Source organism: Mercenaria mercenaria, chromosome 15 (genome assembly GCF_021730395.1).
Source record: "Mercenaria mercenaria strain notata chromosome 15, MADL_Memer_1, whole genome shotgun sequence".
NCBI lineage: Eukaryota > Metazoa > Mollusca > Bivalvia > Venerida > Veneridae > Mercenaria > Mercenaria mercenaria.
Window position 1 is genome coordinate 69677254 of NC_069375.1, and position 15771 is coordinate 69693024.

Here is a 15771-nt window from a genome sequence, read left to right on the forward strand (position 1 = left end):
CGAAAGGACTGCCTATGGCCGTCCCCATTGTTTGAATGTAATTATCACCATCGAACTGAAAATGGTTATTTTTAAGTGTAAGTTCAGTAAGTGCACATACGCTGTCTACGGAGAAACTAGTATCAGACATACTCTGAATATCCTACGTAGAAATGTGAAAGACAATGATTTTTTGGGTAACAATACTGATATCTGCAGATATTTCCTTTCGTTGAGTGTTACGCTACAATGACATAATTTAATTAAATAAGACGATTTTCTAGCTAAGAGAGTAAGTGATCCTTCTTATGACTTCAGGCACTGAAGGGTTCCTGAGTACAACGATCAACGTTCATGGCATCCTCATACGCGCTGACGCATGGAGCAAGATTCTAAAGATAATCATGATTTTCACCGGCTGGCTCAGTGATGCAAAGTAAATTAAATTGGATTTCTTGGTGCGGCGAGGTATTGTTGACAACCATGAAATAATTTTCCGATAATTTCAGAACCATTATCCAATTTGCTAACGAAACGGAACAAATTCATTAAGAATGGCATATGACCAAAAACAAAAACGTTAGACAAACATTGAAAGTATACGATTCTATAATAGGAAAAGGGTGCCTTGTTCCTATTATATATGTATCACATCCTTCTGAAGTTCATTTTGCTTTACAAACATTCATCCCCAGTTGTCTTCACATCCCATAGCAATTTACACAACTGCTGAGTTTGAGTTTGTTGTTAAAATGATATAAATTTGGCATAAAATACGTAGAAGGGAAATATATTTTGATTTCTTAAACACTTCATGTGTTTGTATTTGACTGTGTTTGATTGTAATATTACTATTGTGTAATGTAAATGTCATTTTCAATTAATTTCATCCTGTCTCATTTGAACTTATACCGGTACCTAGCACTATTAAATAAATATTTCTTCCAGAAATAGTTCTTTTGCTTAAAGAGGGGAAGTACATGTATTATATATACGATTTCACTTATGATCTCGTGTCCTGTACTACATTTCCTTTCTCATCCTTTTCTTTTATATTCTATGATGCAGTTGCTTTCATCTACTACGGTTTTCAGCATTATACTTCAATAATAATTCTATTCATTTTGTAAAGAAATATCTAGATTTTTCTGAATTTCTAAACAAATTCACTATTGGAACCTTAAGGGTATATTCAAATGATTTATATTCAACATAAGCTGCGTTACAAATGGAAATAGATTCATAAAAGAACTTGACATCAATGAAAATCACTGGATAGTACAGATATGGTACCTAAATATCAAATCTGTTTTCGGATTGCTAAGTCCACCAATTTACTAAATACATTTACTAAATACATTCACGCTTTTCTTCATCTCCATGTAAAAATACAAATATCTGATATATAGAAAATGACCTTCTTAAAATATCTGAAGCAAAAAAGACAATTCTTGTATTGCCATTTTGCATTCATTTTGTGATTCCCCCATTTATTATCTATATCAAAAGTCTCAACAACTCAAAAAATTCAATAGAGTATAGTGTAAGTTTAGTCTACTTTCAACACTTTAAAGGAGCCTATACTGAACTTTTTTCTTTTAATAAATTCAAAATCCTAGACTAGCCACGTGTCTAAAACTCTTGATCAAATTTTGATTGAAAGAGAATAGTACATGTTCTTTATTACAAGCTTACCAAGTCCATACCAAAACTGACTTGAAAAGAAAATATTAAAAAATTTACAAAATGTAAACAAACCCCTACAACATTTTGCCATCAATATTTTCCACACATGAATGCACTCAATTCAAATGATAATTATTGATATAATTGTAAATGATAGGCCAACACATTTTTTTTCAAGTTGCGCAAACATTTTAAAATGTAAATTAATGTGAATATCTTATTATAACAATAAGTTACCTGCTTACCTTGTTTACATCAATAACAACAGCTCATAGTTTGTTTAAGAAAGTAGAACTGTAACGAATATTGTCAAATTACGTTTTTTCCATATGTTTTTCAGCATTTAAGCTATAGTTACGTCCAGAGAACGTATCAGCATATTTCGATTCTGTGACACGGTGTCCACTAACTGTACATCTGTATTTCCAGAAACGCTTTCATGTCATACTTTTGAGCTGCATTTTACAGCTTTTCCTAGAATAGAAGTGTGGATAGAATTAACTTTAACACGTGTAAGGGTCTCTGACGATCTTATTTTGTTTATTAGTTAACATAATGTCTTACATCTAGCATTTTTCTGATATATAGTCTGCATGTTAAATACTGTCTAATTCTAAAGATGTTTGTCAGTCTGTCATTACATGCCCTTAACATGATTTTTTTAAAAAAACTTTGATGTACCAAAAGGTTAGGTTTGCATTCGAAACTGAGCGTTTTATTTTACCTCGTGAAAAATGGAGATGACGCCTTTATAAACACAAAAATAGATTTTAATTTTTTTGGAAATATTCGTTTATTATATAATAACCCAAACTGTTGTTACATACTTAAATAAATTGGTTTTGTCCTATTTGAATTTAATATATGGAAGAAAAGGTCCTGAAATATTCTGATTTTGTCAGTCAAATGTTTTGAAAGTGACTTAATCTGTACTATTTTTTTAGGTGTTATCTCTATTTTACCAAACCATCTTTAACATGATGAATGCAAATGATTTTGCCATTGCGGCCAGTGCAGACCAAAATCAACATGCAGATCCATGCAGGCTAATCAGTGTCTGCACTGTTCCCTGTTCAGTCAGTAATTTTTCAGTGAAAAAACCTTTAAATAATAAGTGGTACTGCCAAAATTGAATGATGGACCAGTCCATTTTTAGAAATAGAGCAGGGTAAAGGTTAAGAACCATTTAAACGTGTCAAAATATTCCTTTAGAAGCATGTAATTCGATCTATTGAGTATTGATATGAAAGGTAATCTCTAATACCTCCTTGAACAGGCTTCAGCAAAATTGTAAGTTTCTCTAACTATTAATATTCTCAATTAAGAAGTATTGTTTGTATCAGGTTTTATATTTTTAAAACACAGAATGATTTTTTTTTTTTTTTTTTTTTTTTTTGTAGAAAATGGTAGTTGCGCTTTGTTTCGTTTAATCTAATTCGCTTAAAATTTTGAAAAGTAATTGGATGTGGATTGCTTACAGCCGATTTAATAGACTAATAAACTATTTTCAGGCTTCAAAATATAATTACGTACATTTTCCGCAGTTTGTTTAACATTCGCCTCGATTCGAAAATAGTTTTGTCTTCCTGTTAGATATCTATCCTTTTTCTTTAATTGTTAGTTTTTTTAAACAACCCGTCATCTCTATTTACCGTTACAAGCTTCTTCTTGTTGCGAGCCTACTTTGCGATGCATGGCTCTATCGCTGTGTTTGGGGTGTTCTATGCTTCCAGGTAATCTACCCTTACCTTTTATCTATAGAAGGTGGTTTTGGCGACAGCGTCGGCGACACTGCTCTGACTGGAACGATGAAAAGGATTCTATAAAAACGTTAACTTCAGACGCAATATATATATTATTATATAATTAAATACTGTTGGAAAATATATATATATAATTGTAAATATATATTCCAGGAAATCTACCCTTATCTTTTATCTATAGAAGGTGGTTTTGGCGACAGCGTCGGCGACACCGCTCAGACTGGAGCGATGAAAAGGAATAGAAATAGAAACGTTAACTTCACAAACAATATATATATTATTATATAATTAAATACTGTTGGAATATATATATATATATATATATATATATATATATATATATATAAGTTCAATTTGCAAGGAATTAACAGCAGTAGACTTCTGTGATTTTTTCAGTTATTTACATATTCATTTATATATAAAGAAAAAATAAACAACATTACATGAGTTACATTATATTTGCCTACCGGTTTCGTTTATACTCATCAGGGCAAATATACAATATGGCGTCAATAAATGTGTAATTGCTAAGCAACGTCATTTTTGCGTACACATGTGTACACAACGTTCATATTGTAAAATGTCAATGATTTAACGTTCTTTAGATAACCTAGCCTGACCAAGATTTGACCTTGACCATAAGATCATAAAGGTTGACATTCTTTCCATGTTTTATTAAGATACAGTCCTAAATGTGATATCTAGAGTGTTAACAAGCTTTTCCTTTGATTTGAACTGGTGACCTTGTTTTTGACTACACCTAACCCAGATTCGAACTTGACCTAAAGATCATCAAGATTAACATTCTGACAAAGTTTCATGAAGATACAATCATTAGTGTGGCCTCTAGAGTGTTAATATGTTTTCCATGGATTTGACCTGGTGACCTAGTTTTTGACCCCAGATGACCTAATATCAAACTCATCCAAGATTTTATTGAGAGTAATATTCTGACCAAGTTTCATTAAGACTGGGCCAAAATTGTGACCTCTAGAGTGTTAACAGTCAAATTGTTGACGACGACGACGACGGACGGACGACGACGGACATAGGGCGATCATAAAAGCTCACCTTTGAGCACTTCGTGATCAGGTCTCTAAATATTCAATCTTTGTTCCATTTTCACTTTTGTGCATAGCAACTCCTCTTCTCCAAGGAAAATAAATCAATGCAGCCGCCGCCCCGAAAAGTGTTTGCGCCTATAAACTGATCCAAAATACTTGCTACCTTAAATCGTTAACATTATCATGTACTGTTTTATCTTACGTTTAATATGAAAAATAGATGATACCTGTTAAATATTGTATTTATCTTTTAGCTAATGGATTAACGGATGCTTTAGAAAAGCAGTGTGCGGGTGCTTCAGATAGGCAGAAGAGACGTGCTGGTAACATCGCGCCACCCGGAAAATGATACAGATATTAAAACTCACCAAAGCAGTTTCTTCACAACCGCAGACATTTTGAAACACCATCGTGACAACTAACAATAATTATAACGTTTACAATATGATTCAGATGAAAAACACTCATTTTTGTTGTTTCTTACTAGTTTTAGACGAATAAATATTCAAAACGTAGAAATACTAAAACCTTATTATTACACGTTCCTTTACATTAAGACTCTTACTATTTCATTGCTCAGAAACTTGGTATAGCGGAACTCACACTAGCGTGTATATAAGACATGTTCGTACCAAAAAAAAAAATGTATGAAGCGTTTAGCCATCAAAGCAAGCAAGACAAAGCATAACTGAATGGTTATGTAACAGTTTAAGTTTCTTTCATTGGTTGTAGGGGCTTGTCCGCTTAGCTCAATAGAGACAGCGCAGATCTACAAATTGCAGCGTAGTAGGTTCGATCTCCGAAAGAGGTATGTATTCTCCAGCATTTTGATAAAAGACGTTATGGTTGAAATAATTCGTGCTCCGTCTGTTATAAATTTGGAAAAGTTGACATTTACGTGAGGAGAAAAGGTCTGTTGTGGCATTTATGAGCAAAAAGAAAATAAATGAAACAAAGGATTAAGTAAGCCTTATTATTATAACTTCCGACGGTTCATGTTTCATGGTTGCATATAACTTAAGTTTCCGTGGCTCTTCCCAATTCATTTGACAAATATATGGCTATGTTAAAATAAGCCCCGCCTATACTGACTGACTTCTGTTTATAGGAACTTTACTCCTCCGTCTTTGTAAGGACGACACATACCTAGATCCTATGAAATTTGAGTCGCTTATTTACTTACGACTACGTCGCTGGTATTCAAACATGTACACGTACTTGTGTATTCTAAATATACTGTTTCGCTTGTTTATTGCGCAACGTTCTTCTGTTTACAAGTTTTTGAACTTTCTATAGTTATTCGTGTAAAACTAGATAATACTTTGTTGACTGTAATGTAATCATTTATAAGTGAGTTTTAGATAGAACTTGCAAAATTAGAACACTAAAGTATTGTAGCAGTATGAACTTGGGAGAGTTCAGTGTGCGCTTCGGATTCTGGGTCTTTGTTGTATTGCGTGGAAAACAAGTGGAAATATCTAACTGAGGACAGAATTGCCTACTTTTAGAAAGGTGGAAGACTTCCGCGTTATGTTTTTAGCTGGCAGATCACCGGGAAAATGTAAATGACATTCATAATCCAACAGGTGTTACTGCCATATTGCGTAGTGACACACTAACAGAAAAACTGCGCCTGTGAACAAGGAATATCTTCGTAAAGTTGAACTGAATAGTCTGTTGAAATGCGTATAGTCTGTTGAATTGCGTATTACAAAGAGGTTGTTTCAATGATTTTTTATTTTATCTTTTTAGAGGCATGCTTTCATATACATTTCCGGGTAATACTCACATCCAGCGGTTTGAATATTTGTCGTTCTAACCAACTGAAAAAGACTACTGTAACAGGCAATGTTACGGTGTCAGGATACGATTTATATGACCCAGGGAATTGCCTACGCCTTTAGTATCTTGAACAATGAAATAGGTCCTGTCGCTAAGGTGACTATATCTTACACTAGCTGACAAACGAAGTAGAATGTCCTTTTTTGAAACGTATAGCTGGTGAGACCAAATATCTCGTATATAAAATTTTCTTCTGGCTACCTAGCCTTATATGATTCCTGTACCAATGATTCTTAAATGATTTCAATTATATACTAGATAATTTCAGGGATCAAGCTAATCACTAAAAGTTTCTAACTTAGGTAAATATCTCGAAATATTGAGTTAGTAACCCGAAAATTCGAGTTAGTATCTCAAAATTTCGAATTAATAAATAGAACGCAACTGGTACTAAATGCTATTCCGTACAATATCGATGACAGATTGGAAAAATCTAAAAACAGAAATATGACAGTCAAGGTTTTCATTATATGATTTTATTTCCAACCTTTATGTAGGATGTAAATTAATGCCGATATAAATATTTCCTCTCTCTTTTGAGTACATATGGATCCATTTTTTGACGATTATAAATGTAATCAGGTGCCCGTTTAATCATATTCACCAATTTGACCAAAAATCAAAACCAGTTTGGATAAAGGCAAGTGTTCATGGCTATTAAGGCGGAGGAACACACCTAAAATTTATTACCTATACCAATACCCTGCCGCGTTTACACAAATTGTATGTTTTATCATATTTTAGATGCATGAAAATGTAATTATATACCTTTTAGCGTTTAAATCATTATATTGGTGATGCTGAAAATCGACGTTAATGACACAATATTAATTTAAGGTAGTCAATCTGTTGTTTGAGAGACAATATTCATTAAAGGTAGTCAGTCTTATTTTGGACATCATCTATATTCGGAATGAATATAAACCATAAATAAAACATTTTGGACACTTAGGCAATGATAAAAGTCTGAAAGTCTTACACAACAACGTGTTTAATAAGTCATTTATATATTCCAATCCAAACATGCTTTTCATGCAGAAGATCTCAAGTTAGCCTGAAACGGAAAAGGAATATTCATACAGATATTTCGAAAATAATTATTTTAACACAAGATGCAATAAAATCAATCATTGATAAGTTTCTTGACATTGTATTTGGCGAACAATAATTCTAATCAATTAAATCAATAAATTATTATTATCCGTTATAACACATCTGTCAGTTTCCTATATGTATATAGGCAGATAATTCAAGATCAAGCACCGGTTCCAATAATTTCTATCTATATTTCCGTTTTAAACTTGATTCTCAGTCAGTACACAAAGTTTAAAGAAATTCTGTCCGTAGGAACATTTTTGCCTATATACATATATGAAACTGTCAGATGTGTCTTTAAGTACTATGAAATGAACACAACAACAATTTGTAACTAAATGTAACACGTACCGACGATAACGGATCCAGTTTGACCTTGAGAAGAGGTCGTACAGTTTCTGTTACAGTAGTCTTCGGTGCAGCACGACTGACACACAGGAGTCGATCTTTTGAACACGTGACTACCCATTCTACTGACAGGATCACACTGCGAAATGGTCACAAAATGGTTAAGATTAGTCTAGATACCGCATCGCCGGATGTGATATAGACTTGATCAAACGCAATACAATCAACTTATACTACCTAGAATCATGACCTTGAAGTTTGCATAAAGGGAGGATACATAGGTTGTCTATGTAACCTGGTGGGACCAGACTGTGTTATTTGATGAATTGGAGTCGGCTCGGGTTACCTCAGAATACACGCAAACATGAAATAAATAGTAACAGCAATTCTGTTCAGCAAAAGTTTCAAATGTCGACGCATATGCGCCAGCATTAATTAAGTTTAAGAATGTTAGTATGACTGCTTAATTTTTGTGATATAGGTACCAAAACGTATATGTTTTCATTGTTAAAAATAGATAAAAAGAATAAGTAAAAACGAATTGAAATGGCAGCAAATACAGCTAACTAATTTCGTATTCTGTATTTATCGATTTACCAGTCCGTGTCCACATCCAAGTTTGAAGTGTGAATGATCGAACCATTTGTATTCTTCTATACGGCACACCTGTAAAAGACGGCCAAGTAATTAGAACAGATCAGATATGTTACAATACGCTTGATATTACACATTTCAAGAATTTATTGAACTTCTCTTTACTTCATTTAGTTCGTTCCGAGAGAAAATTTCTGTATTAACTACATTTTCATTGCTTTCAACATTCTAAGCAAAATATGAAGTCAGACTAAAAGTGATATGCATGTCTTTTTTAAAAAATGCAATGATTATGACTCAGGGTTCGAGACCAGCCGTAGTTTGAACTTCAGTGCGACTGTTTATTAGACAGTAAGAACTTTTACACATTTAGCTTAATTAATCTATTACGATAATTATTATTCTTGTCGCCTGAGTTAAAATGAATAATTTTTAAATACAGGTACAGGGATCTACTATGAATACTTTTACTCCTCAAAAACAGCATTATATAAATATACTACAGATGCGCTGAAATAAACATTTACCTGAAACAATAGTCAACAAGGACAAAAGAAACAAAGAAAGAAATCTAAAAGGACAACCCCGTGCGAACGGTCAATATTAAAAACACATGTTACTTGCGCTAGAAGACCAACCTGATTGGAATCGCAGGGAGAAATCTTTACGCACTCCTCAGGAGATGAAACATGTTGACAGTCAAAACAGATAGGTCCTCGTCTGTCTCTGTCTGGAATCCCTGATAAAAATGTTCCATTTTTTTAAAAAATATACTCAAGTAGTGTCCTTCATTTTTTCAGCTATAAGGGGAAACATTTTTCGACATAACTTATACAAGTTATCAGATAGTTTTTTGAATTGTATAAGTTTCTAATTTATTACTTTAACCACATGATTTCATTTTATGCTTGAGGCCGATTTGTTAACAAAGTGTGCGTTAGAGGAACTGATACATCACAAGAAGTACATAATGTAAGCCGGATACTAGGATTTTGAATAGATTAAAATATCATTAACTACTCTATCACAATATTCATACAGACTCTTGTACGTCGTCTGTCTGTAGAATGTTTTATCATTGTTCGTCTGATCCATACCAAAATTAAAACACTTTTCGTAGACAAACAAATGTTCAGTATATGACACCAGTCATTGTGTCTTCAAGGCTGATGAGGCAATATCTTAAGTGAACTTCAAGGACGCATTTATTGACATGTCCATGCTTCATATCTGTCAGAAACTTTATTATTGCGTCAAGAATCAAGGGACGGCCCTCCAGTTCGTTCGACAACAAAAATGTTTTTTAATATCTGGAAATAAATGCTATATTTCTTAAGAAGGCTTTAAAACCTAATTACTGACAGACGATATGTTACGGAAACACATGAGAATTTGCTGTTTTTACTACTTTTTACGATGAAAATCTAAAAGCGTTTGTAACGCTTTACTCCAGGTAAATTGTCTCGATTATAAATATCTATATTATTGAAGTCATGATTCACTAATTCCGCTATAGCGCTATTGGTTACGACGACGGGAAAAATGTCTTTATTGCCGCGGTGGTCCGGAGTTCGATTCCCGACGCGGTCATCTTTTTTTCTTGATTGGGAATTTTTAAAATATTTTAGAAACAAAATCTCATATTCTAATGTTCATAATATGACCAAGCTTCAATTTGAAAGAAAGATTATTTTTAGCTAAATCTGGAGGTCAGTGCCTTTTAGGAGGAATAAATTAGTAGGACTAAATACTGTATATTCTAATAATTGTAATCTTCATACTGTTTTATTTTGAATTTTATCCGCTCCTTTGATTGGATCATAGAATAGTGGCATACCTTGCAGATTTCTTTCTATTCAGAAATAACCGCTATATACTAAATTCTATCGTGTTAGGAAATTGTAAATCAAAATATATTCTGTACAACAAAATATCTTACCACTTTCCCTACATCCTTTGTTGTTACAGTAATCACCATGGCAACATTCAAAACAAAGAGCATCCGAATATCTCGAGTCATTGTGTTTCATTTCACAAGTCTAATCAAAACAAGATAAAACACGATAAACTTTAACGTACTAAGAAACTGTAAACTGTAAAATTTCAATTCGTATATTTGGCTGTCTTTTGTTTTTAACACTTTTCCATACATTATTGTATAAAAGTACTAAAGAATCTCATGCAAGAGCCGCAGTTACGAATATACTCACAAGATTCGTAGCTTTAGCACACAGTACAGACATAACTGACTTAACAAGTGAGCTATTTCTGACAAATTCATCAAACTTGCATTTCGAAATTTGACATGATAAAAGATAATTAAGTTTTTATTTAGAAATACGTACCTAACATGAGGTCAGAAAATGTACGTGTGTTAAGGATTTATAACTTCACACGATGAAGTAAGCTGATACGTACATTTTGTAGGGGACATCCTGTTTTGAATTTCGTTTGGCCACTGTCTTCGTATCTTTCAGTAAAACAAACCTGCATCATAAGGTTTAAAATAAATAAAGGCTACATTTAATTAAAATACTTGAAGCTTTCTGTACAGAATAATAAATAAAACAGATTCATGCGGGAAAAATCAATAGTAATAAGTAGTAATTAGTAATACGTAATAATAGTAAAAGTGTTCTGAAAATGTATGCGTGTTTGCTGTTCTTTTTTTTTTCTTCTCTCAATGCGACACCGAAAGAAGTACCATTTTCTGTTTTTATTTAATCATATACTCGCTTGGGCAGTCAAACAACGCTTGATATACTGTCCAAGTGTGAGAAAGGTATTGAGTTGCGGCAAACATAGGACCGTGGCATACTTGCTTGGTAAGTCTTTAAGTGCCGTGGGGCGGCCGTAAAAAAGTCTCTGCGTACTTGGATTGTTGTTTTCTGGACCTTTGGGATCACGCAGTCCATTCAATACCTATTTAATAGAATTACGCATAAGCCAGTGCTAGGCCACGTTAGAGGTATTGTACATTTCATTACCTCCCGTGAACAGATTCAATCAAACCGAGTCAGCTATGACGTTGCTTGGTTGCACTCTATGCTTCCAATGGATCTTCTATTACACAGTTCTTTTAGATTGTACTTACAGCTCTATACATGGTGAATTTCTGGAGTTCGAGGACGACTTTTGCAAATCTGGGGTGAATGTCATGTTACCAACATAGTGACATTAGAGAAGAACATGTGTGAGATAGACATTTAGATAGGTCGGGTATGAACTCGCTCTGTAAGCGAGAAGTCCTGGCTTCGAGTTTGGATTGCCGGACATACTGAACAGTTTTGTCACCCTGTGACATTTCTATCAGTATAGATATTTTAAAACGACATGTTCGTGTCATAGTTTTACCTCCTGTTTGCTGCATTGCTTCACTGTATCACAAAGGTCGACATGGCTAAATTCTTCGCAGTTGTAACACATTTGTCCTCTTGCTGAAATTAAAAGACAATAAAAGAGTATGTAAAAAATGAATTGTTATGGAAAGGGTACGTATAAAGTGTAACTACAACAGGTATTCTTCAATTTGTTTGGTGATGATTTATTTCCGTATTCTATTTGCAAGTAATAACAATATATCCCGAATAGTGATTTCCTATTTTAATCTTACCATTCATTGAATTTCAAATTTGCAGAAATTATATCACATGGGTGCAGCCAAAGTGATGTATTTTTATGCATCTGAATGACTAACAATGATTTTATTCAATGACTGATAAATTTAGAAAATATTTCATTTGATTCTGACACGACGTCTGTTTGGGCCGATTTTATTTTGACCGTGCCGTCGTTGTGAAGATTGAAGCTATAACGTAAAACAATGTTGTTGTCACATAATTACGTCATACTTTGTTTTATAACAGTAGAAAAACAAATCGGGTCCTGTTAGGATTTTGACTTGAAAATGTTTCAAGCAAATCATAATTACGTTGTAATAAGGAAGTAGATGACGTCGTAGATGACGTCATAGTTGACGTTGAAATCGACGTTGTGGTTGACGTTGATGTTTGAATACGGCAATCGCCTGTAATTAAATAATGATAAGATATCTATTAATGTTGCTTTGAATTACTATTTTAACAAAAGAAATTGAATAATTTGAAAAATTTCCAAAGAGTTACAAAGCTTAAGTTAACTCTTTTACAAACAATAATGTTATAATACAATTTTTGAAAAGATACTTTGGAAGCATAGGACGCAGCCAAGCAACATTACAGCAATCTGTTCATGACAGGTAATGAAATGTTCAACATCCATCACGCCCCGTACCACCTGCTTATACGGAACACTTAGTACAATTAAAAAATATAACAATACTAAAAGTAAAAGTAAAAATTGCATATTCTAACACGATCCGATTCAATTTCCTAATAAACAAAGAAAGCTGAAAACAGTGAATTATCATACAACAAATCACTGTTCTGACGTCACAATTATTACGTCATGGCGTCAAAGGCATAGCGGCGCGCTTGAAAAGAAACCAATTGAAAACGGGCAAATATTTAATGAATGTCGTCAAGGATGTACTTAAAAATCCTTGGTAACGTGTTAGAATCGAAATAATATATCTCATTTAGTGATTTGCTCTTGAATAAATCATTGTTTGTCGTTCAGATACGTATTATGATATCAATCGGGCTGTGCCCTCGTGATATAATTCCTTAGCATCTGAAATCCAAACAATGATTTATTCAACGACAAATCACTGGCTAAGATATATTATTTCTTAAACAAAAACTGTTAGTATTTCATAAGAAAACATCTTATTGGTTTTGCTATTTGTATCTTACCGTTTAAGTCATAACCGGCAAAAAACCCATAGCTTAAAAAGTATCCATGACCGTACACGAACACACCAAATGTCACTTTCTCGGATGAATGATAGAAATGGTGGTAGCCTTCATTCACTCTGAATGTCAAGATCGTATAAGTATCAAATGGAGCGGGATCATCTAATATCTTTGCACGGTTTGTCTGATTATATACGTGTAGGGACATTCCATCAAGAACTAAACTATCTTTGTACATTTTAGGTACGATGAGAGACACATATTGTTTCAAATTTCCGTAATAACCATGTGGTACTGTAAATATATAATTGTTGATATACTGGTCTACTCCAGGTACGACTGTCATAAAAGGGTTTCCAGAGTTATCATCAGAGTCATAACTAACACCATATTGAGTTAGTGAGAATGGATGATCAGAGGTAAGAACAAGAGCCTCCGTTTCGAAATATTGGCTGGATGAAGATGGAGTGAGCCTGTATGATTCTGAAATGTTAGAGACCGTTACACTGGAAAATGAATTTTCCACCAAAATTCTGCTGACAAAAGCGGTCTTTGGTAACACTGGAGACACGATGTATGTACGAGACCATGTTTTTAAAGGATGCATTTCAGAAACTATGTAATCACCTCTGGCACCACTGTTTGTCAGAAGAGCTGCGTATGTTGATCCGGACGAAACAGAAACTGGTTTATCAGCAATAACGCGTATGCCTGTGACATCACAAGACGTAACACATGACCTGTATTGCAATACGTCAAACAGGTTAATGATGGCTGAGTAAAGGACGTCTGTGCCATTGAAAATTGTTACATTTGTATCATTTGTTACACCAGCCACCAAGAGAACACTTCCGTAAATGCTACTATAAGATGATATGGTGTAATTTCGTGCAATATTAGCAACTAGTATAATATTACACGAATCTATAGTATTATCGGTATCATATGTATTCGTAAAAATCACCGAGATGTCGTTGTTAGACGTAATTCTGATACCGCGTGAACCAACAAAAGTCCCATATTTTTGTATCTTTGGATCAATTTTAACTGTTTTCCCTCCGCCATGCGGAATGTTGAAATGCATGTCGTTGTTTAAAACAGGTATCTGCAGCCTTATTTGTGCATCATATGGAGACACGTTTGTGATACCTAAAGTTAAGATATTATTACTATTGTGAAGGCCGTTGTCACCGAAATTCAGAATACCAAATACAAATTCTTTTCCTGAAGTACCTGGAAATAGAGCAAAGTTCCAGCTTGTTGAATAAAAATAAATACATAACCAAACATGTATATATGTAAATTGATATTTGAAGTGAATGTTCAGTGAGTGATCTTCATACATGATACACACTTGTTGTTTTTTAGATATTGTTTTTCTTTTACAAATAATTATATACATATTACTAGAATACTTACTACTAAAAATAATCAATTAATTTTGTATGAGACATATACAGGTACATTTCTGTGCAAATGCATTATTTCAAACGTTTTTATCACCCTCATTACTTAACTTTGAAAGGAAACACAATAAAATCTAATTAAATCATAGAAATAGTATTCATACTTGTAGACAACAAAATTTGAGCGACATTGAATCCAGATCAATGAAAAATGTTACAAGCTGTACAATCGAATAATCATCAAAATTAAAAACTGTCACAAACCTAACACTTAACATTCGGCCATCATACAACTGATACATAATGCCTTATTTGGAGCAACTACCACAATTCCACCGAAAGCATTAATAAGATTTTTTATGCGGCTTCGTTTTATCAATGTGACTTCTCCTGTTGAATGTTTGTCCTTGTTTTTATACATAGTTCGTGTTAAAGCATTTTATAACTGTTTCTTAAAGGACACAACTGGCTCTGTCTTTGCAAAAATACACTTTAATGATGCGTTATCAGTATATTTTCATTTGAATTCATATCAGAGCTTTTAAATCATCTATTACTGTCAAAATTTACTGACCAATTAAAAGACACTACCTGCCCTTATTCAGTTGCGATGGAAAATGCTTAATATTGTATTATCAAATGAGTAGGAATTAATTAAAGTTAATTTTGTGCTTAAATACATACAGCAGTTGTCCATTCAGGTGTTTTGCATAATCAAATGATTAGAAACGCATTACTTTCAATATTGCAAAGCTAAAGAAATATTTATTAACAATGGATGCAATATGACATTTAAAATTATAATATCTATTAAATATTTTAGAAAACAAATATCAGATTACAATTACATGATTTAACAAGAAACTCACATTTTTAATATGTTCATTGCAAGCATGTGGCAGCCACATTATGAATAAAGGCCATAATAGTGCAAACTTAACAATGTGGAGTAATTTGCGATTTTGTTAATGTATTCTTATGGATATACATGTATGTTGTGCATAATTTGCATGCATATCTTCATCAATTTTGTGTTGTGCTGTAAAAAATAGTTGTACATTTGTTATGTTTTTAACTTTAATAAATTATTTTCAGTCATTTTGTTCATTCCGGAACCAACGTTTAACTAATTTCCTCGGGAGGTTGACATTAATGAATGCGTATGGTCATAAGTATTGAAATAAACCAGCATAATTACGAT

General features: G+C 33.2%; 2 protein-coding genes across 3 annotated transcripts; both read right to left on the minus strand.

The window, feature by feature from the left end:
• Positions 1–6790: 6790 nt before the first annotated feature.
• On the minus strand, positions 6791–10410 carry LOC128548859 (uncharacterized). Of its 2 annotated transcripts, XM_053524380.1 has the most exons (5): positions 10311–10404; positions 9010–9110; positions 8375–8443; positions 7781–7916; positions 6791–7388 (listed from the first exon to the last, which is right to left on the minus strand). In XM_053524380.1, the coding sequence occupies exons 1-5, from the start codon at positions 10399–10401 to the stop codon at positions 7384–7386; spliced, it is 402 nt and encodes a 133-aa protein (XP_053380355.1). In that variant the 5' UTR covers positions 10402–10404; the 3' UTR covers positions 6791–7383. The 2 variants fall into 2 exon arrangements, with proteins under 2 accessions (XP_053380355.1, XP_053380356.1); XM_053524381.1 differs by lacking the exon at positions 9010–9110 and having other exon boundaries at positions 10311–10410.
• Positions 10411–10746: 336 nt separating this feature from the next.
• Positions 10747–14391, minus strand: LOC128548860 (uncharacterized). Its single transcript, XM_053524382.1, has 4 exons — positions 13165–14391; positions 12303–12398; positions 11726–11808; positions 10747–10858 (listed from the first exon to the last, which is right to left on the minus strand). Exons 1-4 carry the CDS (start codon positions 14246–14248, stop codon positions 10754–10756), a joined length of 1368 nt encoding a protein of 455 aa, XP_053380357.1. The 5' UTR covers positions 14249–14391; the 3' UTR covers positions 10747–10753.
• Between the last annotated feature and the right edge of the window lie 1380 nt (positions 14392–15771).

What these genes read in the sequence shown, in the direction of transcription:
- LOC128548859 (XM_053524380.1), bottom strand. Translation starts at nt 10,401, where the DNA reads ATGAAACACAATGACTCGAGATATTCGGATGCTCTTTGTTTTGAATGT. An exon ending in CAAAGGATGTAGGGAAAGTG is followed by an intron (nt 9,111 to 10,310) that starts GTAAGATATTTT and finishes CATTTTTATCAG; the next exon opens with GGATTCCAGACAGAGACAGA. An exon ending in TTGGATGTGGACACGGACTG is followed by an intron (nt 7,917 to 8,374) that starts GTAAATCGATAA and finishes ACCATTTCGCAG; the next exon opens with TGTGATCCTGTCAGTAGAAT.
- LOC128548860 (XM_053524382.1), bottom strand. Translation starts at nt 14,248, where the DNA reads ATGCATTTCAACATTCCGCATGGCGGAGGGAAAACAGTTAAAATTGAT. An exon ending in ATCTACTTCCTTATTACAAC is followed by an intron (nt 11,809 to 12,302) that starts GTAATTATGATT and finishes TTTTAATTTCAG; the next exon opens with CAAGAGGACAAATGTGTTAC. An exon ending in AGCAATGCAGCAAACAGGAG is followed by an intron (nt 10,859 to 11,725) that starts GTAAAACTATGA and finishes CTTATGATGCAG; the next exon opens with GTTTGTTTTACTGAAAGATA.